The following is a 26,769-nucleotide window of genomic DNA, read 5'->3' as shown; positions in this document are numbered from 1 at the left end:
ATTAAAATAACTGTTTTAAAATTGCTTCTTACTTTGAGGCACTTTTTTCTACCAACCTAATTATTTTAGCAGCTTAGGGGATAACATTTGCAGTCTAAGTGTAATTTTAGTTTTACAATATACCCACTTGAAAAGATTTTCTAAATGTTTTGGATTTTGCAACATCAGTTTGTTGGTAGAAGGTTGATGAGCTGCTGAAAACCTGGTAAAACAAGAAAACAAAGATCTTGTGGTGCCTGTCTTCTGTGAAGATGTTCCACTTCTTTCAGCTATGTCATTAAGACATGTACCTATTATATCATAGTATGTAAGTATTATTGTTTATGTTTTACTCACAGGAGGTGTTGAGCCAATAGCAGAGGTTTCTGGTGATGGGGAGGAGCTGGAACCTGCACAAGAAATGACCAAATTCATCAAGAAGAAACCGTCGAAGAAAGTCAAGAAAGGTAGGAACATGTAGTCCTCTGTAAGTTGATTTTCTACTTTTCTTTGCAGTTAAATACTTACATTTTTCTCCATTTATAGGTCATTCTATCAAACCAAATAATCTTAAAATTCATCAGAACTTCATTCTTAACAGATGACAATAAATCCTGCCCAGAGCCTTGACGCTACCTGTTCAGTGTCTGTACAATGTTATATCATGTTCCTCATTGTACCAGACAGTGTTATACCTCTCACTGCTGTCAATCAAATTCGGCAAAAACCTTATATGACTGAACCTTATATGAATCAGCTGATCTAAAGTTTATGCTTAAAGAAATGTTTAAATGAATTAGCTTGTGTTGAGTCGCTGAGATTGATTACTAACATGTTCCTTTTCATTTTAGCCGTTTTTTTACCCTTGAGTTAAAATTTAATCATCGAGAGAAACACCTGTGTACTGTAAAACAAATGAAAAAAAGTTTCATATTTAAAATCATGTAAGTACAAAATCCATATAAAGAAGGATGGAGCATACATTTTAGACACTGTAAAATTTTAAATGGTTCAAAAGAAAGGAAGGCGCAAGTTTAATTTAAGTACCTCATGTTGATATAAAGCAGAGATAACTGCTTGGATTTTTATTATTGTCTATTTTTGTTTTGTTTTGTTTTTTTTTTTCCAGTGGAACAATTGTGACTGCCAAAAACAACCTGCAAATGACCACATTAGGTCAACTGCGTTTCCATGACAATAAACATCACAAAGCTGGAGAGATGCATCTGGAACATTCATTATGAAATATTACAAGTGTTGTGCCTATCACAGAGCCTTGAGGGATGCTTTTTCAATAAGAGGGATTTTCTTTTTCTCATATAAACATGTTACTTGTTACATGTTACCTGTAAGATTCTCTGCCATTCTTGATAATGAGCCTTTTTGTTGTTGTTGTTGTTTTTCATCATGGTCAAAGTCTGTAGTTGCAGGGAGGTCTCTGAAAGTATTTGTTATGCTTTTATGGCACAATTGTGATACATCTGGCTAAACATTGTTATTAATTTACACCACTTTTTATTAGTTAGCATCTATTGTTTTGTTTGCAGTTGTACAAACCTTTTGAGTAAAATGTTTTTAAAAAACAGTTTTATGGACAGGATATTTCTGAAATCATTTGAAGAAAAGAAAAACTGTCTTCACTTTTACAGGCATATACTAAGCAGGTCTGTTCCCACTGGCGTTTGTTTAAATTGGATCACACTCACATCCTCAGTTGGATTTCTGTGGCCTGTGATTGCCACTTGTATATTTTCATCCATACTCTTCTTTCAGTCTGCTCTTCCATCTGTCAGTTTGATTGAATCACATTAGATCAGAAAGGCAGATATCTTGGTCTGTGTTCAATTCTTAAGTGAGTTTTCTTCTCATATTTATTTCCATTTCCGTCTCTGATTTTTGTCTTCTTTTGTAGGGTTTAATCTCTTTTAGTGTATTACTAGTTTATATAATCCTGAAAACAATAACCAGATGTCGTAGATATACACAGGATTCTAAAAGCATAAACATACGTAAAACAAAGTAGATCTTCTTTGCTGGCTCCTGCCTCTAAGACTCACACACACAGAAACACACTACTACCACAAAGGGGCTTCTAGTGTTTTATGATGGTTTGTCTTGCCTTAACACGAGCAGATTCTCTTTGATGGGCTCTACTTTCATTAGTGCCTGGTTTGTCTGTGTGTGCTAGATGTGCACATGTGTGTGGTTAATCCACTCAGGCGTCACCGCTAATGAGAAGGGGAGGTGTGGGAGACACTGAGAAGGCGACAGGAGGATCATTAGATACACACAAATATACAAAGTGTACGTCGAGGCAGCACATCAGTGTGCGGAGTAAGTTCTCAGATTTCACATGTGTATCTTTCACTGTGCTTCCATTTGCTGTGCTGTTACCTTTTTGATATGTCACCAACCACACATATTGATTTAACTTTAATAATATTAATCAATTGACTGTTTTTAGGACACAATGTTTAAAAAAATTCTAAAAGCTGATTTGATGTCTGTCAGCATTAGCAGGGATCGCTTTTATGTATTAATGAATTTATTTCTTTATCACAACCAAAATACATCCACAAAAACAGCAAGACAAACATCACGTGGTTAAGATGGAACCACAGAATAAAAGTCGTCTGGAATAAACTATTTTTGCTTCATCAAACAGAATCCCTCAAAATACTCAACCATCTCTAACCCTCTGTCCTTACAAGCATTTTTAATACTTTCACTCATTTATTCATGCCGCAGTCAATTCTAGAACAACAGATTCTGACCAAATCAGAATCAGTTGAAACATGAAATTAAGATACAGTAAAAAGAACAAAGAAAATGTGGTCTGCTTTGGAAAACAACACTGTGCTGCTTTATTTGTAGATTTCTCCAAGGCGTTTGTCTCAGTCAGCTGTCATCAGCCTCATTTTCCCCTTCATTTGAAGAAAACAACAATCAAATGTCGAACCACATACATTCTTATTAGATATTATGATCTAATAAAAGAAATGGTGTTAAGCAAAGTTTAAAATGTTGGTACTGTTTACATAGTGCGTCAATGAAAAATAGCCTATTCCACAGATTTGAGACAACTGCTGAAGCACATTGTTTTTTATTCAAGTTGTGAAACAACCATGAAAAAAACGACTGTTGGACTGCCGTTCTCCTGCAGAGTTTCACCTAAGTATTACAGAAGTACATCTCTTAAAGCCTTAAAAACCGCAGCATTTGAAATAAATTCAGGAGCTAAGAGGAAGCCGGTTGTTAGATTACAAGTCTGGAGTCATTTCTTCATGGTGTTTTGGTGCCAGTTAAAAGATGTACCGCTGCATTTTCAACAGAGTTTAAACAATGCAGAGAGAATTGATCTAGACAGACTTAAAGAGCATTAGAGAAGTCTTGACAATACATTAGGAAAGCATGGAGAAGTTTTTCCAGGCCTTTAAGGGGGAGGCATGGCTTCAACTTCGTAAAGGTTTCCTTCTGGTAAAAAACTGATTTCACAAAAGCATTTAACTGCTCTTCTAATTTATCAACTTCATGTTATGTGACAGTTACCTAGAAGTAAATGAATGTATTTATTTTTTTGGAAAATCTCATGATTACAGTTTATTACAATGCGAAGAAATCCTCATGAAGAACACTTTAAAGAATGTAGCTACATCTGGTGGCTCAGCCTCAATCAGTAGCTACAGTAACTCACTCTGGTATTAAAGAAGTTGTGGCTTGTTTCAAGTTGAGTCAGGAGCAATAGTTATGAAATGGAAATGTAGCAGGAGAAGATTCATCAAGATTACTTAAGCTGTCACTGGAATTGGTGGGCAGGTATTTGCAGGAGATGCAAGTTATACTAGGTTTGGATTCATACAAGATTTCTTCAACAAAAAAGACAATGGAGATCCAGTGTGTTTGTGTTTCCTGTGTGTTTGTGTTTTTGCAAAGTTTTGTAGAAAGTACTTTTTTTCTCATAGTGTAAATACTGATGGATATTGAGACTCTAGATTTACCTGGCTACAAGAAATACTTGACATTATGCACAAGATAATGTTTCATAGAGATTGATGATGCTCTGATTAGCATCCCTGTTCCTTTAAGACCAGAACTGTCCTTGTAGAGTTATCATAGGTTGACAATATTAAAATCAATCATTTATGTTGTACATGTTTCATTTCCTGTCACAGCGGTATTAGTCTCATAAGAATATCTACAACAACAAAGAGAAAACGCCGATAAATCATTTTAACTTCATTATACAGTTTATTATCAGAATTGCATTGTACAAATTTGTTTTATTAGGCCAATGTAAACTTTAAAACCCTATTTTCATGCATTGATGCAATCTCCTCCATTACATGCTGTACCCATTGAACTTTGCTGTGTCCTCAGAACAGGAAAACATCAGGTAGCTCACATGGGGCATTGCATATTACAGCTGCTAGTCTACATCTGGCTTTGAAAACACCACAAGACTGGTGATATTACTTTTTCATCTGCTGTAAGCTCAGTACAAAGACACTGCATAAGAACAGTGCTTCAGACCTAAGTTTGTTCCCATTTGGGCTTTATGTCTGTGTTTGTGTATGGTGAACTAAGGCTTAATATCAAAAAAGAGACTTAACACGTTTTTCCTTTTGTGACTATTTCTCTCATTTGCTTTCTCTCTCTCTCTCTCTCTCTCTCTCTCTCTCTCTCTCTCTCTCACTCACACACACACACACACACACACACACACACACACACACACACACACACACACACACACACCAATAGACGCCATTATTACAGGGCAGAACTACAAATAAAAATCTGTAATTAGTATTGTTTGCCAGGGAAAGCTCCTGATCATGTCTGTGGTTTGTGCTTAAAAGAAAACCAGGAAGGAGTTTAAGGGGAAATGATTCGGGAAGTAGCAAAATGAATGAGCATAACATCATTTCCTGACGTGTTCTGATAGAAAGACAGAAAGAAATTGAGCATACTTGCACACACAGTTGGGACTTTTATTAAGGATATTTAAAAACAATAATTGCAGCTGACCAAAGTACTGTACAATAAAGCAACATGCAAATAAAGCTAGAGTAAAGCAAAAAAAAAAAAAATAATAATAACAGGATTGCGATAAAATCACAAGCAACTAAGACAGTGTAATAGTAAAAGAGGGTTAAATGGGAATTAAAAACAGTGAGACGTAGAGCCTGCCTAACACTCATCAGGAGCTTTTGCCACAACTTTGAACAACAACTGATAAGACTGTCCCCTCTGGTTTTGGAGGAGGTTTTGGGGAGAATCAAAAATATTTGGTCAGCTGGCTTAGAGCATGATGGGACATGGCACGCGTCTGCAACTTCTGTCCTCATGTGCCACGACCTTGCAATGTTTGGATGATTCCCAAACATTGCAAATTGAATCAAAGGAATGCTTAATGGCCTTTTTAAAACTAACTGACAAGCCAAGAAGGTAATTTAACCTTTGAATCAGGTGTTGTAGGAGGGATGCATAAGTTTGAAGTCTGTACTTCCAGACAGACTTTGTTTTGGCCATTTGCCACAGGTAAAAAAAAAAAAAAAGCAGGATTTGATAGCTGAATTGACATAAATCAAGTTTGAGGCAATTTTTTGATCCTAGATAGGTGAAGAGAGATCAACAGTAGTAGCCGAGATCATGAGGATTAAAATATATCACATCAATCTTCCTTTCATTAACCTTTAAGCTAACTGCTATTTAAGGTCAATTCAGATGAATAATGAAGTCGACAAAGCCTGAACTCTGTTATTTACTAAATCTCATCACCGTTTAACAAAAAGAACTACATATTATACAAACACTGTTGTGTTTTCTAAGCAGGGTTTAGACTCGACTCTTCTGTAGAGTATATGCTCTATCCTATCTGATGGTGGCAAAGTGCCAGAAAATCCTTCAGATCCACTGGCCTGCTTACAGCTCCCATAAAAACCAGGAACAAGGTAACAGAACAAATCAGTTCAAAGCTCATATTTTCTTATACAAAGAAATACTCACATACACCTTCCGCCTACCTGTCTAAGACTTAAAAGTAATTAGGCCTCATGCCAAATCCTGCACGCACAGATCTTTCTGTTAGGGTACCTGGCAACCGGAAAGCTCATCTGGTTGACTTGAAAGGCATCAAACGATGTCTGAGAATTGGACACAGGGAGAGAGAAGGGTAGAGCACACTCCTTGTTTTTCCTCTTGAAACAGAGGGCTAGGAGAAAGATAAAAGGGAGAAGGGAGAGTGTCTTCCTTCTATTTCCTGCCGCTGCATCTCTTTTTGTTGTTGTGCTCCTCCCCTGCAGCCCACCTGGGATCACAGACATGATCCAGACCACAGATTCACACATGCAACCATACGCAGTCATACATGCGAAAACAGGAAAGAACACGTTCATGTCTTGTTTTGTTCCTAGCACATTGGGATTAGACATCAATATAAATACATTTTAACAGTTTATTGTAAATTTTAAGATTATTTTTGCCTTATTTTCTTTGAAGTTAATTTGAACTTGGACCTAACTGGTGTCTTACTTGATCTTATATTTGAGTCTGTAGAGGTCTTATCAAAGGCAATGTCAGATCCCTGCCTGTGGTCTGCTTTGGTTGCTTAGAAATCCTCCCATAGCTACTATCCTTCAGGCCAGAGCTTTGTCCAGCTCCAGGTCCTCTTCACTATTTCTTATCCTAATGTCACAACTTCCTTCCATTTTCGACCTAAACGAACTGCAAGTACATTATTGAAAATTATAATAAATTGCAATGCTGGTAAAAAGTATCTTCAATAGTCATGCAGACGACTCATTTTATCACTGAAAAAAACTGGGTATAAACGACCAAATCACTAAAAATTTGAAACAGCTAAGACTTCATATTATCGCCACACTCCACTTCGTACACACTCTACATCTAAACATTACTCTGACAGTTTCTGTTGCTAATTTGCAGCAGCCTTTCAAGCACATTAGTGTTGCCCCTCAACGTTTACCATTAGCTGCTGTGCTATTCTTCACCCATTAGCAATGTTCTTTATGCATTAGCATGTTGTTAAGATCTATCCATTAAGCAATGAATCCAGATAAAAGCTGTTGCTCATTATTGTCCTCTTGGAAAGCTTCTCAAAATACAGATAAGGACAAGGATATGAGTCAGACTCTGAAAAAATAGATTGACACAAAGCATTTTTTGAAATATTATTTCAGGAAAATGAAACATACTCATAATCTGTTTCCAAGCACTTATGATTTGATAGTGAATTTGGTAGATTTTCTTGATTATTCACCAAGTGTCTCCACAGCAAAAAGGGACATTCAATAGAAAGATTTGGAAATCTTCTGCCTTATCTGTAATTTAAGATTGGGTATTCTTGGTACAAATGTGCACCAATACTTGATGAATCTTTTTTAATGTGATGCATTTTCCTTCTGAACAGTAAATTAACAACATTAGATAATTTTTGATGTCCTGTAGACATCTAAAGTAATTGGTAATTAATTAATTGCTTTTTTAATCTCTGCAACAGGAATCTGGAAGAATATTATACTGTGCTGTGGACACTTTTGGAAATTTATGAACTGGTACTCAGTCAGCTGAGTAGATTGATACACATCAGATGAACCATCCATTCTTAGAGGGAATACAGCCACATCTACAAAATAAAAGACTGAGGAAAAAGTTGGAAATGCCTGCGCTTCATGATGATTTGAGAGGATGCTCTGCTGCCCTGAAAACAATTGCACTGTAACCCTAACTCATAGTAATAATTACACAAATTTGACATCAAAATACTCATAAATTATGGGATAATAGATATCAACTAAATTACAGTGTGCCTACTGGCAGATTTGTGTCTTCAGTATCTGCTTTTAGGAAGTTTATTATAATAACTGTTTGCTAATCATGAGTTTTGAATTTGTCTAATATGAAGTCACAGCCTCCAGCTTTTAATGTGCAGAAGGAATTCTGTGTAAATTATCACTATTTACTGCAGCCAAATCCTCTCATTTCCAGGTTAGTTATAAGGCCAGTAGCAGAGAGAAGCTTCACAGGTAAAGATACTTGTAATAACTCATTAAGAAGCCAGAGGAGACTTATATCAGCATAGATAAATCACACAGTCCTGAAACGGTACCACAGTGAACAGAGCTACTGATTTTACTGTGGCACACTGTGGCTGGTGGTTACATCCAGCTTCTGCACTCGTACATGAACACGTCGTGCCCAGCAGGCAGGTTTCCTCATCCCTAACAGCATCATCTGGGGCTAAGGCCTTGAGTTTCTGACCCATGAGTCTCTCTTCTATGTGTGTGTTTGTGGTTTTTGATGGGTGTGACAGATAGAGGTCTCTCTATTCAAGGCTCACCCCCCATGAATAAAAACACAGACAGAGAATGAGCTCTTGTTTGGCCATCCACAAACCCTCACCCACATTTACACAGACATTCTGAGGTTAAGTGTCCTTGCAGATGGGGAATAAAATGTGGCTTATTAAACTAAGCCTGAATGCTAGATGTGTGTGCACATAATAGCGAGTGTGTAAATGTTTAATGACGTTTTGAGTCTATAAAAGTGGGTGTGAACATTACACAATGTGTAGAGTGGTCTAGCATAATAAGGTGAAGGTGTCAGTATGTTTAATTTAATGTAAGAGGCTTTCTTGAAAATAAAAATAAATTAAAAATATAAAGATATGTTCAAAATCCTAAGTTTGAAAATTTAAAGAACAAATGCTCATATTTTGTTGGCAACTACTAGCCCAGCAGTTTCTTTTCATGTATTCTTTCCAGAATGTCTGTGCCTTAAGAGACCAACAGATTTCTATAACAGCTGTGAACATTTACAAATCCAGTATGCTCAATGATGGGGATTAAAAGTTCAAAAGGAGTTAAGGAGCAACTTTACTGTATTCTGTTAGCCTTCCTGTTATCTGCTGAATATTTTTTACTCTCTCCAGCTTTCTTAAAAGCCAACTTATCTCCACATGTAGATAAACAGGCCTCCTTTTTAAAAGCATTTTCTTTGGCTTTATATTTTAAACACATTGTTGATATGGGAAATGGTGCATGTCATGCCCCTTAAAATTGAATAAAGACCACGAGTTCCTCAGAAATTTAGAACATAAAAATGCAAGGACAGAGCTATAATGGTCGTTATTTGTTTAAATACTTACTTACTTACTTGCTACCCCAGATAAAATACAGACAAATATTGCCCCTGAACCTAATGAGTCTATTCATGAAAGCAGAGTAAGATCTGACAAGAACTTGTGAGAAAAAAAAAAAAACATAATGCCAAAAGTTTTTATAGGACGCATGAACAATTTAATGTTCTTCCAAATAAACCTAACAAATTAGAAAATAAGAAATGTAAAACACAACCCTGCTGTGAAAGTTGAAGGATTCTCAGTCAACAAGAAGAGAACAAGTTTAGAAATAAGAGGGATAAAACCTGATGGGTTATGTCAGAGTTGAGAGACTGAAGAAAAAGTGAATACTTACCTTTCTTTAAAAAGCAGACTTAGAAATAAATTTGAGAACGTCATCATTTTAATTACCTGTCAAATTTCAAACTCTGAGGTCTCAGCTTGTCAACATCAGTAGCAGTACTTTCCTTTGTTCTTGAACTCCAAAGCTTGTGAACACCAACTGAATCCCAAGTACACGGCTATCGCTTCATCTGGTGAACAGTCTTTTTTGGCTCTGGTTGTGTTGTCGGAGCAATGATAGGATGCTTGGCTGTTTAATGTGTGTGTAATGTTCCACTAATGTCTTTGCAGTAGTATTATCTGATCAGCTATTCTTAGTCGGAGGCTAATGCTCGCTGTGATTACAGATAGAGAAGAGAATGGCACTCCAAATATTTGTCGACCAGTCTGGTACCAAGGTAGACCACTGCATTATATAGACTTGTTGAACCACGCAATGGAAAATGTAAGATTTTTAACCTTTGCAACAGCTACTCAGACATGTCATATTGGTATTGCTCATTTATGTAGCATTTGTCTTTGATGGATCGTTTATTTGAGAATGTGTTGGAGTCTATCAGAAAAGGATTTACATAAATGACCTTGTTGTTCTTATCAATTATAGAACTCATTAATCTGGATCAGTTTATCTTGTTCCAGGATCCATGAAGAACCACTAGATTTCACCATCACAAATCATGTCATCGCTTCCAATTTGTTTGACAAGCGGTCAGTTGAAATTTCGGCCATAAATAGAAGCAGAATAATACAGGTGGGGTGAGCCAAGATGGGAGTAATAAAACATCTATTTTTATAAAAGGTACAGTTGTGTTGACACAAAGAGATAAAAAAAATTACGATGTGTTGGAACATCAGGAGTGTTGTGGATTACATAGTGAACAATGTTCACATCTTCACTGAACCAGTGAGTATCCATTGTTAATCCCAGGGCTTCACAATATATATTGTGCAACATGTCCTCACTGACCTGGTCTATCCTTCTCTGGACCTCAGAAGCCACTGATGAGGTTTATCAGGCAAACACTGTGGTTGATTCAACTTTAAGAGTTGTTTAGTTTGGGACATATGGGTATTTTTAGGATGTACCTTCTCCTCAAAATATCATCTTTGTCTGTTATCTAAAAAACAGCTCCTGAAGTGACTTTCACTTTATTTGTTCAATGTTAAAAACCTACTAAGATCAAACCATCCTCTGCAGTGGTACACAGCCTAGTGGGAAAGGGAGCAAAATAAGAGCTGTTAATCCTCTGCATCAAAAGGAGACACTTAAGGCAGTGCAGATCTGTGTAGCCCCTGGATGCCCCCATCTTTAATTTTAAAGGGGACCTATTATACTTCATTGAACAGGTTAGGGTAGGTCTATCTGCTCTACAAAATATGTTCATTACATTTTTTGCACAAAATCATTCTAAGATAATAGGATTTTAGTCTGCTCAGTTTTGAACTCCTTTCATAATGAGCTGTTTTAGGGCCTCTTGTCACTTAAAATCCAAATATGTTGCTGCTGTCATATGGTTACTCCCCACCAACTCAACTTTTACACTCATATGAAAGTGGCTGGAAACTGTTGTGCAATTATTCAAACGTATATCTTTGACCTCAAATCTGACACAAAAGCAGAAGAAGTAGAGCCTCCTCCACAACCAACAATGATATGGCAAGTAATTCTGGGATGTTAAGTATACAATAAAACACTCTTTTCCAGCAGCCGTTGTTCAGTGGTAAAACCAGGTGACCATCACTTGGGTTACAATGTAATGGTGCAGTGCCTGTCATTTGTGACTTAACAATTGGGAGGTTATTGAAATGTCTTACTTTCGAGACACTGTAAAACATTATCATATTACCTGAAAAAATCTGAGTGGTTTTCTAAAGCGCTTGGGCTATTTTTAGAAACAGTTGAGACCTAATTGGAAGTACAAAAATGTGCAAAATATGATTTTGCATAATAGGTCCCCCTTAACATGCACACCACATTTCACTTGGAAAAACCCCTGATGAAGACTTAGATGTATTAGGAATGACTGTATGTCCCTTCTGGTCTGGGAACCACTTGGGTTCCTCCAGGTAGGGGATATGGAGTGGAGCACAACTCCTAGATTGAGAAGAACTGAATGTCTACTATGTAGGGCATGGTCTGTGCTATAGCTTTAGCTTGAAGTAAGCAGAGCAAACTAAAAGAAAAATGTAAAAATACATGCAACAGTGACTTTAGCTCAATTTAAAACACACACACAAAAAAAAAAACACAATGGCAAACTGAACATCCATCCCTACATCAGGAATAGGAAACAATACATTTGCCTTGATTGGTTGACCTTAGTGACCTTAATAAAAGCATAAGATTTTTTTTTTATTATTTTTTTAAAGTACCCATTTATTCGACAATGTTTTTTTTTTTTACATTAAGTTTTAGTCAGGTTTGTTACAACATGTACCTTCTGGATGATGTTGTTTAAATCATAAAGCACTGAACTGTCTACAGTCGTGAAAACTGAAAGTAACATACAGAACAGATGTTGAGACAGGAAATCTGTACTGATGTATTTACACAAACTCACTCTGTGTTTCCCTCATCTTTTCACATATGCCTCAGTGTGTTCAAACTTCAAAGATATAATTTACACAATCTTTGCACAATCAAGAATGTTGAGTTTCTCTTATTTACCACAAGGGCTAAACAAAATATTTGAATTGAACAACAGCAACTACTTTGGGAAAAATGTATATGTTTATGTAGCCAGGATGATGCAACAGGGAGTTTCGTCCATGCAGTTTGATTTATCAAAGGCGTGTTGATAAGTTCTGTAAATTATGGATAAGAGGGAGTAGAAAACAGAAGAGGGATGGGAAAAGAAACAGACTTAGGGATAGTAAGGGGAGGTATAAAGAGGCAAAAAAGGGAGAGGCAGGAACCGTTCGCACTACGATAACCATCAACAAACCAGACAGTCTTTGAGAGCTGGAAACCCAGATGTGTATTTGTGTGTTCCCCTCAGGTCATGCAACATGTGGTAGGGAGCCGGTGTTTATGCAGTAGTGTCCATTCAGACCCTGGCTCCTGAGGGAACCTTACAGAAGGAATGAAAGCTCTTCCTCTGGGAGGCCCATGTAGGAAATGCAGCTTCCATCTTGGTGAAACCAGCCTTTACACCTCCTGCTGCTTTTCACATTAGGCCTACAGCAGCTATTTTCAGCTGAAAAGCCATTAATCTGCTACATTTTATGGGTGCTAATAGTTCACTTTGTACATTTTATGGGTCATTTAAACCATACATGGTATGACTCCTGTAAATTTCCATAATGGAGTTAACTTAATTTTTTAAATTTATAAATAAGCACATAGCAAAATGTGTTTTTATACTTTGATACACATTTTATGAAAATAAATTACTAACTAATTACTCCTAAACTCATGTCGATATGCAGTCTTTTTAACATGCCTTTGAGACTTGACTTGTACTTTCCTTACATGGTTATTTACTTATTATAAACAGTGCTTGTAATCAAAATATTGTATGCATTCTGCTAAAGAGACCATTTTACAAATTCAGTGATCTTGAAAAATTAGGTAAATTTATTTATTTATTTATTTATTTATTTGTCCTGCATTTTTCTGCAGAATCTGCAGAAATCTAATTTGGAAATTATGCTAACATTGATGGATTTAGAATTGTTTTCTATTCAGCTAAGATCCTTTTTTTTATAAATAGAGACCCATTATCCACACTAGCAAACATAAAGTGATATGATTATGTTATTGGATAACCTGACTCTGATGAAGTGATGTACTAATAGTCAGTAAAATATGCAACACCACATTAGAAAACATACGTTTTTGTACATTTAAGATAGTTTACCTCAATAGATTTTATAGAAAATAGGTGAAGCACGCCACCATGTAAATTTGTGCATTTTGTACTGCATTACTAAGCTTTTTAAGGATATCAAAAATGTTTGCATAATGTACTTTATTCTTTCTGAATAAATTTATTCTGTCCCAGAAAAATGTGATTACACACTTAAAGATGCACCAAAGTCAATAAGCTAAAAATGCTGAAAACCTGTTTCACAATGTTAAAACTCTGCTCTGAGTATAAATTTGCTCCTATAGACAGAAGCATAGCAGTTTTTGTGGTGATCATAGAATGTTTTTCTTTGTAATAAAAGCTCTTTTTTGTTGCTCCCCCCCTTGAATTCCCTCAACCTCACCCCTACCCCCATTTTTTTTTTAAACAAGGGACCTTTAATTTGGCGTGAAGGAAGCAATGAATTGTAGAGTGTACTTTTCCACCGGCTGCCTGGGAAGTGTAGGCCTCTTTCTCTATCCTCTGCCCAGTGCAAAACCCAATAGGTAACATGTGTTTTATTAGAGCCCCTACTGAACTCCTCGCCCTGTCACGTCCTCTGTATGCCTTTACCTGTTTGACTTTTCTACTTTTATTCACTTTTGTAAAATGTGCTGATTTGTAATTTAGGCACTACATAATTTACATAAAAAGCACTATTTTCTTTTAATATTGATCTTTCTTGAATGACAGATTGCAGTAATGCATTGTGTTATTTCAAGGGGAGCTTCTGTGTGTGTTTTTAGAGGATGTGCAGATAGTTTATCAGAGGAGACGTGTCAATTAGCTTGGGGGGTACAGCCGGTAGAGCAAGAGTTTAAGGGTCAAAGCGGGGGGAGGATTCGTCAGCTGCCACTATTTATAAAAACGTACTGTGTCCTTGTGCATATGTGTATGTGCTACGCTCAGGGCTTCATTGTGGGTGAGTAGACACTGAGCAGACTGAGAGCAGACACATCTCTCTGTGTGTGGCGACACATACCACTTCAACAAGACTGACAGCACAAAATTCAAATTGTTGTCGCAGAAACATGTTGCCCTATGTTGTGTTTCTTCTAACGTGTATTTTCACTTGACTTAAATTCAAAGCAAATAGACTTGCAAACTTGCAAAAAGTTAACATATGTACCACACATATATTATTACTATACATCATAAAACATTCATATTGTAAATTATGTTAGGAATCTGTTAAAATTGTTTATGGACGGCTTTGCCTGTAGTCCTGTTAAAGTTAAACTGATGAAAAAGAAACACTGCTTGAAACAGACAGCATCAACGAGGAGCTCAATCACAGCTATGTCCTGAATTTGATCCTAAATTATAAACAGCTATTTGATTTATCTGAGAAAGTGAGTGTAACCTTCTGGAAAAACTGTTGGCTTGTTTGTATTTCCTCTAATTATAATTCTCTCGTCATCTTCTGATGTTGATTGAACTCATTATTTTTGGGATATTTGGTGTAATCAGTGTAAATACCCAGATTTCATTAATCCTTCATGATCCTTAAAAAAAAGAATATATTAGAGACGAATAAACAAATAAAGGGAAAGTTCATTCTGACTGAGATGACTCTAAGGTAGTTATGTTGTTTTCCAATTTCCCCAGAACATCTTAAGAATCTTGAAATCACCTTTTCCTTTGAGAGCGTTAATGTTTTCCCTAGCAGAGTGAGAAGTGATCAGTGTCAGTAGAAAGAGTCGGTTTGGTCTTTCTTGTCTTGGCTTTGACTCAAAACAAAGCACAGGCTTTAGACCGCAGACAGAAGTATTACGGGTACATAATGGGTTCTTTCCTCTCCATCCCCTTTGGTGTAGCTCACACCCTTTTATTCTTGCCCCATCTCCGTCCCTTCCTTCACTCACACACCAGTCACACTGCTAGTGTGTACTCAGTAATAAAAAGTGTGTACGTGTGTGATTGCAGTGGACATGATTAGTTTCCTTCATTAGGCTAAAGGCCGGGATTTTCTCCATGGCAAATATTGAGCCATGGAAATGAGACATATGCGCACACACTCTGAAACGACATACCTCTAAAACCAATCTAATGCGTGCTCAGAGTCCCAGACAGGACATTCCTCATTTATTCAGCAAATAGTCATTTACCCACATGTTCCCACAAATACACATGCATACATTCTGCCTAAACTCTCATCTATCTCCATGAAAATGGACACAAAATCACGCACATGTGCAAGCTGGTACAGATTTTGGCTCTGCCCTGTTTTTGGGCTCTTAATTAATCCCAATTATTAATGAGACATGATCAATCCCAGACTGCGCTGAGCCTACAGTCGCCACATGTGTGTGCTAGTCGTCTCTCAGCAACACAAAGTTTAGCTAACACTTAGGAAATGGTACAAAAAGAATGAATTAAGCTGTCAAAAGCAGATTTTTGGCTAACCATGATCAACAATGTGTTGATGTTCTGAAACGCGTAGGTAGCTGCACCAACTCACTGAAGAAAAAAGACGGGCGAGGCACTTTACCTCTAAAGATCTGTGCATCAGTGTATGAATGTGTGCACATTTGTGAGTGTGATTGGGTGAATTTGGTTCTAGTGTAAAGTGTTCTTAGTAGTTGGTACTACTCAAAAAGTACTGTACAAGGTTACGTGTCTTAGTTAATCTGGCAACAGATCCCTGGGATGAGGTTCAACATAAGCTTCACAAAGAAAATAGATCTTCACATGTGGAGATTAGGAAGACTGTATGGAAACCATTTCAAAGCAAAAATATGAAGATTTTTTATTCAGTGAACTGCCAACTTTCACAGTTCAGTATTCGCTTATTCCCCTATTCATGGATTTTCCTGTGGAATGTGACTTCAAATTATTCACGGAAAATGTGCCTATTTTCTGTTTTTCCAAAGCAAATGCAGCTTGGTAAGCTGAAATACCTAAGCCAATGCTGCTTGACATGCTATTGGCTGACGACAGCAAAGCACTCAATTCAGTAGCACCATTATTTGTCTGTGTCGCTGATTGTCTGTAACCCCAAATGCAAAAATAAGGAAACCTGTAGATATTAGCTTCTGCAGTTGTGTTAAGACAGTTTCCAATGTGTACATTGAATCATACTGAGGTGTATTTGTGTTTTGAACAATTAAAACAAGTATTTATATATTTTCCAAGAGGGTATCAGGCATCTGCAGATTTTAGCTCTTCGTGGGCAGCTGTGGTCCCCAACCTCTGTAATTATGGGGGGTCTTCTGTAATTTCTTTTGTGCTCAAGTTCAAGCATTTAAGTCAAGTCAAAGACTCAAATGTAACACAACTCTATCCATTTATTTTTATGCCATATTTCATATTTATAGATGAAAGCCCTTCTTTATATCTGATGTTACTTAAATGCATTGTTAGTTTATTTACTGCAGGTAAGCCACTAATAATGTTTTCAAGAGAAAACCCCAGCTATATAGCTATATAGAAGCCTGGATGTTGTGTGGTAATAATCCAGTTCACAGTTTGGAATATTGATTGCTTTGCGTTATTCTGCTAAATGCTGCGTGTTTGGTTTGGATGTTGCTGTGAACTTTCAGAGTGCGTGCTGCAGGTTGCGCTTTAAAGATCAGCACTAATACGTTCTAAATCAGGTACACATGGACATGTATATTTATCAGAACAGGAATGTCAAAATCCCAGCCTCTGTTCAAACACCTATATGATCGCATTTAAAAACATACATCCACTGACATGTGCGTAATCCGAAACCACTGATTGGCCATGGAGTCACTATCTGATTTCCCAGCACAAACAGAGGGGCAGCTATGTGCTGAGCTGGTGCTGCGCTAGCTGCTGGGTGAGGAAGAGGATTTAGCTCAAACAAAAGCAGCAGAGCCCCGACCAGAGCAAGAGGCTGTTGAGTTTGATGACCTTTCCACCACGTGTGTGTTCATATTTGTGTGTGTATGAAAAGAGAAGAAATCTACATGCAAACAGTGTCAAGGTGATATGTGTGCATGAGGTCATTTCAACACTTAACCATCTCCCGTCTCCCACACTCTGATGCATAGTGAGTGTGAAATTTTAGGGGAACTCCCTTAGATGGAGGTACTGATTAACTCTGGCTTTATACATGCTGAGAGCATTTTTTTTTTGTCTTTTGCGGTGTATGGAGTTATGGCCCAGTGTTTATGGCACAGTACATCTCTCTGCAAAGATACTGAGCTGTGTTTATGTGTATTTGTCAGATTATGTGTATGGGTGTGGAAGTGTGAGAGGAGGAACGAACAGTTTTCTTGGAAGCACTGGGCTTTGACATTTGTCTGAGCTTGTGGTATATGTGTTTATATCTAGCTCAGTTTATGTGTTAGGCTGTTTATCGCTGTATCTTTTAGAGAAATGTTTATGCAGTCAAACTGGTCTTCTCTTCTAAAACACTGATTCAGATGTAGTTACTTAGAGGATCTTGCTCTGCTGCTCTGTTTGTCTTCTTGTTTTCCATCAGCCAACATCAATTCAAATCAGTGGATATTTACATTAAAGCAGCGCTTGGCCCTTATTTTCCCTGGTTGTCTATTTTTGTCTTGGTCTTCAGTTCCGGGTTTTATTTTAGATGCTTAATCGGCTTCTGATTAGACGGGTACTCCTTCTAAAAACCATCCGTTACTCCCAAATTACCCCTTTACTCTGTCTTGTAATCATCCTAAAAATTTCTTGGGGTAAACTGAGAATTTAAGCGTAACAATCAGAATCGTTTTGCATTAGTTAAGAGTAGTACATTAAAAAGAACTCAAAAGTGAATCACAGGATTCGGCTTGATTTGGTTAGCAGTGTTTGTATTTGATATTTACAGAATGTCAGAACGTGGATATAATTTTCACAAGAACATCTGTTTTATTTGACACCCAGTTTATGTAAAAATACAGTTAAATCTGCCTTGAACTTATATTTTAATAGTGAACATATTCAGTTTTTCCTCATGCTACCTGCTGTCCCTACCCCTCTTGTTGCTGTCCACTGATGATCAGCTGGCTACACTTTTACCTTCCTTACAAAAAAAAAAAAATAATTCAAAACTTTTTTCTTAAAGCTACAGTGGACAAATTCAGAGGGAAGTGTTTTTAGAAGTCAACAGGCTGGCTATTTGAACAGATAGCCAAACTAACAACGGGCTTAAAATCTAACACTAAATATTAATTTAGATGGAATACAGTGTTTATTTGGTGATTAAAGTAACATAATGTTGTAGCTGCACTAAGAATAGTTGTAGCTGTTTTGTTTTCAGTTACAATCAAATGGAAAGTTATTGTTAACTGGCATAACTGGTTCTGTTATGCCAGAGAGTCAAGAGCAAAGTTTATGAATTGTTCTTGGAGGTTTAATGTGCATATGGGTTGCCAGTTTATTGAGTCAAATGAGTAAATTAGTCTGTTTTTATGCATAGTTTGTCATTCCCAGTCTTTAGTAATACTGTTACTCTCTGTCCTCCACACATTAAAGCTGCAGTCTGTTAGAGTGGTGTAGGTATTATGTGGTCTCGGGTGTGGTTTTTCTTCACAGATTCTTCAAAAGACAAAAAGCGTAATTGTTTGTGGATTTCTATAATGGCTAGAAGGATTTATTTTGCAGCTGCTAAACCTCATACCAAACAACATTAGGGGAGTTTACAGAGTATCTGTTTGACTCAACTAAATGTGGAAGGATAGCCTCACTGGCCAGAAAACACAACAAAATGAAACCTAAGAAAGATGTTCAAACACCCAAACCAGAGTCGTTTTGCTCACGGGGTGGTTCCGTTTCACAGTTTCCATGTCGGTTCATGCTGCTTTGGAAGTGGCTCAGACAAATTTTTGGAATCCCTGAGGTTAAGATAGCTGAGGTATAATTATATGTGGTTCTTTGTCAAATCACCAAACTGAGCATTCCTGCACAGTATTTTTTAAGGTCAGCCACTCACACAGATTTATATTCTTTAGAATATTCTGTCACGTTTTTAGCATAATTTATGTTGGTTTGTTTTCCGTCAAGAATGGACACCTCAAAGCACGTAGAGTCTCTGAGTAATATCACATTTTCTTTAGTTAAACCAGATTACTAATGCAGTTTACATTTAATGTGACCCTTAGATATCCTGTGACTTAGATTTGCATAACAAATATTACATCTTATACCCACACTCTAACATGCATGCCTTGAAAGGCATACAAAGATCAGGAGTTTTAAATAAGTAAAACTCCTGATCTTTCTTTGAAATTTCCTTTCCATGTATCCGTTACTATTGAGTTTACAAATAAGTTTGTGAGCGAAGCCACAAATTAAATATGAACAATTCCATGAGCCTCTCAAAAAGAGATGCTATATAGTGATGTGTATGGGCACCAAATATCACACCAATGCCCCAAAAATACCATGGCAGGAATTATGCTATGCTATGCAGATGCTCTATTTGCACAGATTTGTCAAATCACCTTACAAAATGCTTGAAGTGGCCCTATTTGAGGGCAGCCTTTCTTATAATCTGATTAATTCAGTGAATAACATTTAATAAATGTGTATGGAACAACGAGCAATCATCCTAGATGGTCAGGTGATCATTAAATATTTAAAACAAAGAAAAATTAATAAACAAATGGAGGAGACATTATATTATAGACCCTTTGTGCTTCTTTTTTTCAAATTTAGATTCCCATTTAGAAGATGTAGCCTTTTAAATTCACCAAAACACTTGACAAATTACAAAACAGTAGCTTGTAAGAGTATAGAGACAGACCACAAATAACTGGGCCCATCCCAGTGAGACCAATATTGACGGAGTCCAGCAATGAAATGCTTTTTTCCCAACCAAAGTTCCCATTAAAGTTCCAGTTTTTGGTCTGCTTTATGATTTCCAATGTAACTTACTAAACTAAACGGCATACAAATCGAATTGTGAGAAACCAAGTCATTCAAACCGTTTTCCATTAAATTGCTCCTTTTTTCCTGTGTGTTCATGTAAAAATCACTTCATGCACACACATGTTTGTGTGAGAGAAAGAAATGAGGACAGAGGATATGAAAGAGTTAAGCAGGGAAGTGCTGGAGCCAGAGAGATTGACCCAGACATGACCTGCATATGAGAACATGGTTTAACCCTGGTCTCGCATTTGCACTCACACATGCACACACTGAGCAGCTCATCCTGAAATGATGAAGAGATAAAAGTGTGATTGCTTAGCTTGTTTTTATTGCTGGATTTGTAATATAATGTGCAATAATCCCTTGTTATGTTATTTTACGACATGAACACCCCAACCTATTTTTGTACCCTGGAATGTTTTGGAGACAAGTGGGAAAAAACATGTAAAGAAAATAGCTTTAAAAAGCTTGTTCCATTTTAATAATATGTATTTTTAATCCAGTTAAATTCTTTAAATTTTCTTAGGAATATAACTATGAACTTTTTTAACCTCTCTGAAGTAATAATTATAATTTTGGCCTTTGCAGCCTGTTTCTATTCCAGTGCTGCTTTTCTCTTGACCTCCGTCTCACTTCCTGGCAGTTAACCAATCAGATACAAACTCTCTGCTGGTTTAGGAGCACATTGGCTGTGAACAGGGCCTATTCATCATCATTATCATCACCAACCATTACTTGTGATTGTGTTTAAGATTGTGAGCTAGTAGCAGGGTGGGTGGCTGAGTAAAAACATGCCAGTGATTATAGACATTTGTGTTGTTGTTACATCCATTTTAATAAATCATTTCAGTAATACAGCCTTTATTTTTTGTGAAAATCATAGCGATTTGTTGGGGTTAAATAATTTTCTGCTATTTGTCTTTTTAGGTTTATTTGTAGTTGTAACATTTTAACAATGCTGTGAAGCATATTTAATAGAAGGTTTTACACCCCCTGAACTTCTTAACATTAATCACATTATTCCCATGAATATTAATGTTTTTATAGATTTTATGTGAAGGGTCAACATAAACCAGGGCATAATTATGAAGTGGAAGTAAAAGGATAGAAGTTAGACATTTTTGGACTAATAATCGGAAACGTATGTTGAAAGAAAGAAAGTCTTTGAAGTTTGGACTTCATAAATGAATGAAGGTGAGCTGTGGCCTAGTTAGAAAACAGTACTTGTGGTGAAAAGCCAATCCTGCGCATCGCCGTAAACACATCATCCCTACAGTGAAACATATTAGTGGTGGCACCATTCTAGGGGATGCATTTCTTCAGCAGAAACAGAATTCAGTTTGGAGTAGATGAGATGCCGCAGTAAGCCAGATTCTGGTTCTACTGCTGGTTAAATGCTGCTAATGGGGAGTTTTCCTTTCCGCTGTCACTACATGCATGCTCAGTATGAGGGATTGCTGTAAAGGCAATGGCGAAATGCAATTGATTGTCTACTTCTGATATATGCTAATCCAGGAAGAGAGAATGCTACAAATCAATGAGTTGATGCAATCGCCTAGGTTTCCTTAGATAGAAAACATTTTAAACAGTTTGAATAATAAGACATTTATTTTCTTGATAAGGCCAAAAATGAAAATGAGTTTTACACCGCTTGTTTAGACCGTAGAAAATCTGTATTTGAAGACAAAAAGTAGTCCATATCATTTAGAAAAATAAAAAATACAAGATAAAATATCAAGTAAAAAAGGACATATCCATCACAAAGCAGATAAACAACTATTCTAATATTTAAAAAAGCTACACCTATGTCTAATATTGCTATATGTTGCAGTTGTCAGAGCTCTTGTTATTAAGTTGTTTGATACATCCAAGTGGCACATAAATTTATAGATGAAATTCCTCAGCAAAGCATGAAAAGTTGGTATGTTACTCATTGCAAACATTTGACTCGCAGATGTCCATCGTGGAAGTCTGAGGAGGATCTAAATGAATCCTAATAAGCTACTGGCAGTTTCTTCCTTGTAGTTTTACTGTTGTTACTGCACAGATGAGCAATATAAAAATAAGTGTAAAAAAGATAAAAGCATAATTTTATGTTATAATGGGACAATATTGTTGGTGACATGGTACAGCCGTCCAATTAGAGCCTGATCTAATTTATGCCAGTAAAAATCCCTGCATGGTGACGTTGAGTGCCTCAGTTAGTGGAGGTAGTGCTCTCCGAAAAAATCTACAAATAGGCAAATTTACTGTGAATAGTTTGGAGTCATGTTCCAAAGATCATCATCCATTTTTCTGATGTTTAGTAAAATACACTGTTGCTGAAAATCATGTGCTACTCACATAAACTAGTTGTTAACAACTTGCATCTCCTATCTCTTTATCTTTCTGTCCCCAGATTCTGTATTCTTGCTGATTTTCTCCACATTTTTCCTCTTCTGTTTTTCACTCTAATTGCCCTTTTCCATCAAACAGCTGACACTGAGCAGAGGACATTTTACTGCATGCAGAACGTAAACCTGTCATCATGCAGCGTCATTACTTTGTATTCCTGAGCAGCGACAGTCTCTCTCAAGCATGTTGTCTTTTTCTTGTCATCCATCTGTTTTCACTTCACTTCCTTCCTCTCCTTTTTTCCTCTCTTTCCCTCCATCCATTGATCTTTTTCTGGGATCTCCCTTGCCTCATTTTTTTTCTGTCTTGTTTTATAACATCATTTATTTCTAAAGGTCGATGTTCTCTTTCTCTCATGCACGTACACTATCTTCTTTCTTTCACTCTCCTCCCGTTGATTCCTTGGCCAACATTCTCAAACTGCCTTGCACATGTTAAACTTGGCGCTGAGCTCAGGAAGCTGGAACAAACCTGCTCAGTGCATGCGTGCTTGTATGAGTCCAAGAATTGATTTACATAAATAAGCACTACCGTATTTAAGGAGTTGTTCCGGGCTGTGTAAGATGTAATACTTTTATTTGGTTTTATTGGCATAAATCTAAATAAACCCTCTCATTACTTCAGAGAGAAGTCATGTTTTATGTCTTTTTTTCCTTCTTCTCTGAATTTTAGTTGATTATTTTTCCCATTTTCTTTGACATGTTGATTCTCTTGCACCTTTTTCGCAGTGCCTTGCAAAAGGTATCAATACTCCTTTTACATTTTGCCATATTATAACAAACTTTGTTGTATCCATCAATTTGATGGAAATAATCAGTATTTTCATCCAGTTACAAGTGAAAACTCTTAATGCAGGAGTCTTCAAATCCAGGCCTCGAGGACTGGTGTCATGAAACACATTTAAATGTGTCCCTGCTTCAAAAAAACACTGATCAATTTTTTTCACTTCTAATTGCGATACAGATATCTGAGTTTTGGATCAGCCAATACAATCCAATACAGAAAAACGTTGCTGAATTGACTTCAAACCATTTTTTTAGCACACTTAAATACACCAATAGATTTACACGTTTCGTCAAACGTAATACCAACAAAACTTTAATTTATTCAGTCAATGCAATTAGGATTATAATAGCAAATCCAAAATAAACAATAAAGAAACTAAAACTGACTAAATCAAGAGGCTGACTACCTTGGTCAAACATGTAAAAAATAAACTGCAACAAACTTTCCTTCATATGGTTCAGACAGTGCAATTAGGAATTGTAAGTGTAACGGAAAATAAACAATAAAGCATAAAGTCGCTAAGGGCACAAAGCATTGAATTAGACTAAATCGATGTGCCCATATGGATCGAGCACACTGTCACCGGGATTCAATCTAGAGTTCTGTAGTTCAACATTTGCCAACTTAACAACATTTTCACTACAACTTTCAGACAAAAAAATCAGCATTCAGCCAAAATTGGAATCAGTAGTTTGGCATTCAGCCAGAAAAATGCAATCAGTGCACCACTAATGAGTAACTTAGCAAGACACCATTTTTACTCCCTTCCTCTTATCTCTCCCTTTATCCAGCTCTTTGTCCCACAGTGTGTGATCTTTGTGAATGTCGTGTCCACAGTAACTTCCTCAACAATGTGTCCTCATGACACTCTTGCCTCCACAGACAGCTTTTAATTATCCAGTCAGCAGGTAGTTGTCCATCTCTCCATCCTTCTTACATCCCTCAATCTCTCCCACACAAATCAGAGTTCATCCCTGCTTTCTGATTTTCTGGAAAACACACAGAGCCCTGCTGATGTTCCCACTCCGACAGCCAAGTGTCCCGCCGTTAGAAATACTAAAACATTCACTGCACTCCAAGATTTTGAAGAGATCAGAATAACAAAGCCTTCATACAATGGTCACCCCTTTTTCATTGTTATTGAAGAAACACAGGTGACAGTTGATGTCTCTGAGAGTCTTAACCAGAAGATGAGGTCATCTAGCCCTTTGTTCCTCCTCTTTTTCTCCCCTCCCTTTCCACCATAAATAACCACAGACGTGAGTAAGTGTCCGCAGAGTTGAAACAGCTGAAATGATTGTAGAGAGAATTGGAAGAATAGAGAGCTGATAAGAGAGGGGGCGTCACTCATCTCAGCCCACATTAAACGAGTGAGGACGAGGAGATGTGGAAAGTGGCTGAGGTCATTTTCTCGTAACTCATTTCAGGTCATCATCAGCTCTACCCTGATTTTACGGGAGCCCAGAACTCGTTCTGCTTCTGTCGTGTTCAAAGCCCATGTTGTACTGCAACTTTCACATGAAGCCAAACTGATTATTCTTTATTTTCTGTGAAAAGTTTTTTCCATGACAGGTCAAGAGTCAGACTCACCCACAGAACAGCACCTCTGTTCAAAGCCACTTCAGCTGGGTACTAGGGTTAAGCCAAGGTCTCCTGAAAAACAGTCTTCATTGTCTGTCCCTACATGGCATTTCCTTTGTTGGAAGACAGAGAGCTTTTATATTCATTTACTATCCATTTAAACCGTGCTTTTCTTCACCACATAGACATTTAATTTTGCTGCTGTGAATGACATTTCCAACAAATTCTTTCCTTTTCTGACCCTGAATAACATAAAAACACCAACCCTTAAAATGTAACAATGAAGTCACTTTCCTGTTGGAATAAAAACACCAGCAGTAAATAGAGTGACACTGATTCAACAGATCCAGATTTTGTTTCAGCTAGTTTTCATATTTTTCCATAACAACCATGCAAAATGATGCCTGAACTAATATGACATATTTACAACAGAATGGAAAAAAAAAACCTAAATGTACAAATAGACACATGTATGTTAATGAAATGTCCTTGTAAGAATCTGAGAAACTTGTCAATAATTATCAAATGTGTATTTATTACTAATATTTGTTACAGATTAATAGATCGTCAATATTTATGCTTAACTACCTTCATTTTGTTTAGATTATTATTATTAATGAACAACTAAAGGTGACAGTCTCTTTAGGATTTGAACAATTCTAGGCTCGGGAAAAGGGCAGCTAACATTTCTGCAGACCCCACACATATTGGACACAAACTGTTGAAACTTTACTTTCGGGTCAGTGCTACAGAGTGCTGTTTAGAAAGAAAACAGAGAGTTTATTTCTCTAGTATGTCTTTGGGGAACACTATAAACCTGCTGTTTTTTCTTCCTTTGTAATTGATGGCTGCAAATACATGCACACATTGCTCCTTTATCCTTTTTTATCCCCTCTAAAGTTTGTGTATTTATATTTATGTCTCTATGCTGTAAGTGATTAAAAACTAAGTCAAATTCCTTGTTTGTGCACAAAATATTCACCAGTAATAATTCTGGTTTACCCGCTAATATCAAATTACAAATTTATTGACAACATGCTTCTAATTTTTAAGTATAATATACAGCTGTTTCATGTAAAGAAATCCACTTTTTTTTACGCAAATACAGTACTGCAGTGGCTCTACAAATTGGACTCCTTAGAAAAATCAATTAATGTCCCTGTTATTATTTCAGCAGTTTAAGGTGTTGTCTTTATTACTGTTTTTTTTCTTTCTTTTTTTTATTATTACACAACTAAAGTGTGATTAGTAAAACTGTTGATGTTTTTTTCTTGCCATCCTTTTGAGTTGGTTTGGATTGCTTTGGTACTGGATTTTCTTAATCTGGTTATTGTGTACTAACTGTTTTAAGAAAATAGAATATCCCAGTTGTGGTGAACTCAATACACACTGCAAGATGCACCTGTAGATGTGTGTGTGATTGTGTGGGTCAGGTCACTGGATGAATAGTGTTGGTGTACTCTATCAAATTTATGGGACATGAGATTAAAAAAATGCCTTTCCTTTTCTTGGGACATGTTTATTTTTTCTGTCTTTGCGGTTTTGTGCAAATACACTTTATTAGTCATCACCACAAAAGATAAAGCACAGTCAATAGCACACGCTCCTTTTCTTTCACATGTAAAAGATTCACCAGCATATACTGATATTCAAACAAAACATGTGTGAAGTTTGCACACACATAAACATACCAACATCCGTTCACACAAGCCTTTAACAAACAGCGTCACACCACAAGCACATAAATAACACGCGCTGCCTAGGTGTGTGTGGCTGTTCAGGTGTTACTCATGTTGTAGGGCTGCAGGGTTTTTAATCCGACTCATTTGCCTTTCAACTCATGTTTATTGAAACTTG

General features: G+C 36.8%; 1 protein-coding gene across 2 annotated transcripts in view; it reads left to right on the top strand.

Moving 5' to 3' along the window:
* The first annotated feature begins 337 nt into the window (after positions 1–337).
* LOC103153695 (nucleolar protein 58-like) overlaps positions 338–26,769 on the top strand; it is a 66,482-nt gene continuing 40,050 nt past the window's right edge. The window contains exons 1-2 of one of the 2 annotated variants that reach the window (XR_001659018.1): positions 338–446; positions 1,109–1,196. Coding sequence is in view for 1 of the 2 variants with exons in the window: in XM_007574712.2 (XP_007574774.1) it covers positions 401–446 (46 nt within the window). In the remaining variant the exon portion in view is untranslated. Of the gene's footprint in view, positions 447–1,108; positions 1,197–26,769 lie in introns of those variants that run through there. The other variant, XM_007574712.2, reaches the window with a different exon arrangement.

This window comes from Poecilia formosa, unplaced genomic scaffold, assembly GCF_000485575.1.
Source record: "Poecilia formosa unplaced genomic scaffold, Poecilia_formosa-5.1.2 Scaffold359, whole genome shotgun sequence".
NCBI classification, from domain to species: Eukaryota; Metazoa; Chordata; class Actinopteri; order Cyprinodontiformes; family Poeciliidae; genus Poecilia; species Poecilia formosa.
Note: the sequence above shows the minus strand (reverse complement) of the source record. Positions and strands in the feature narration are given on the sequence as shown.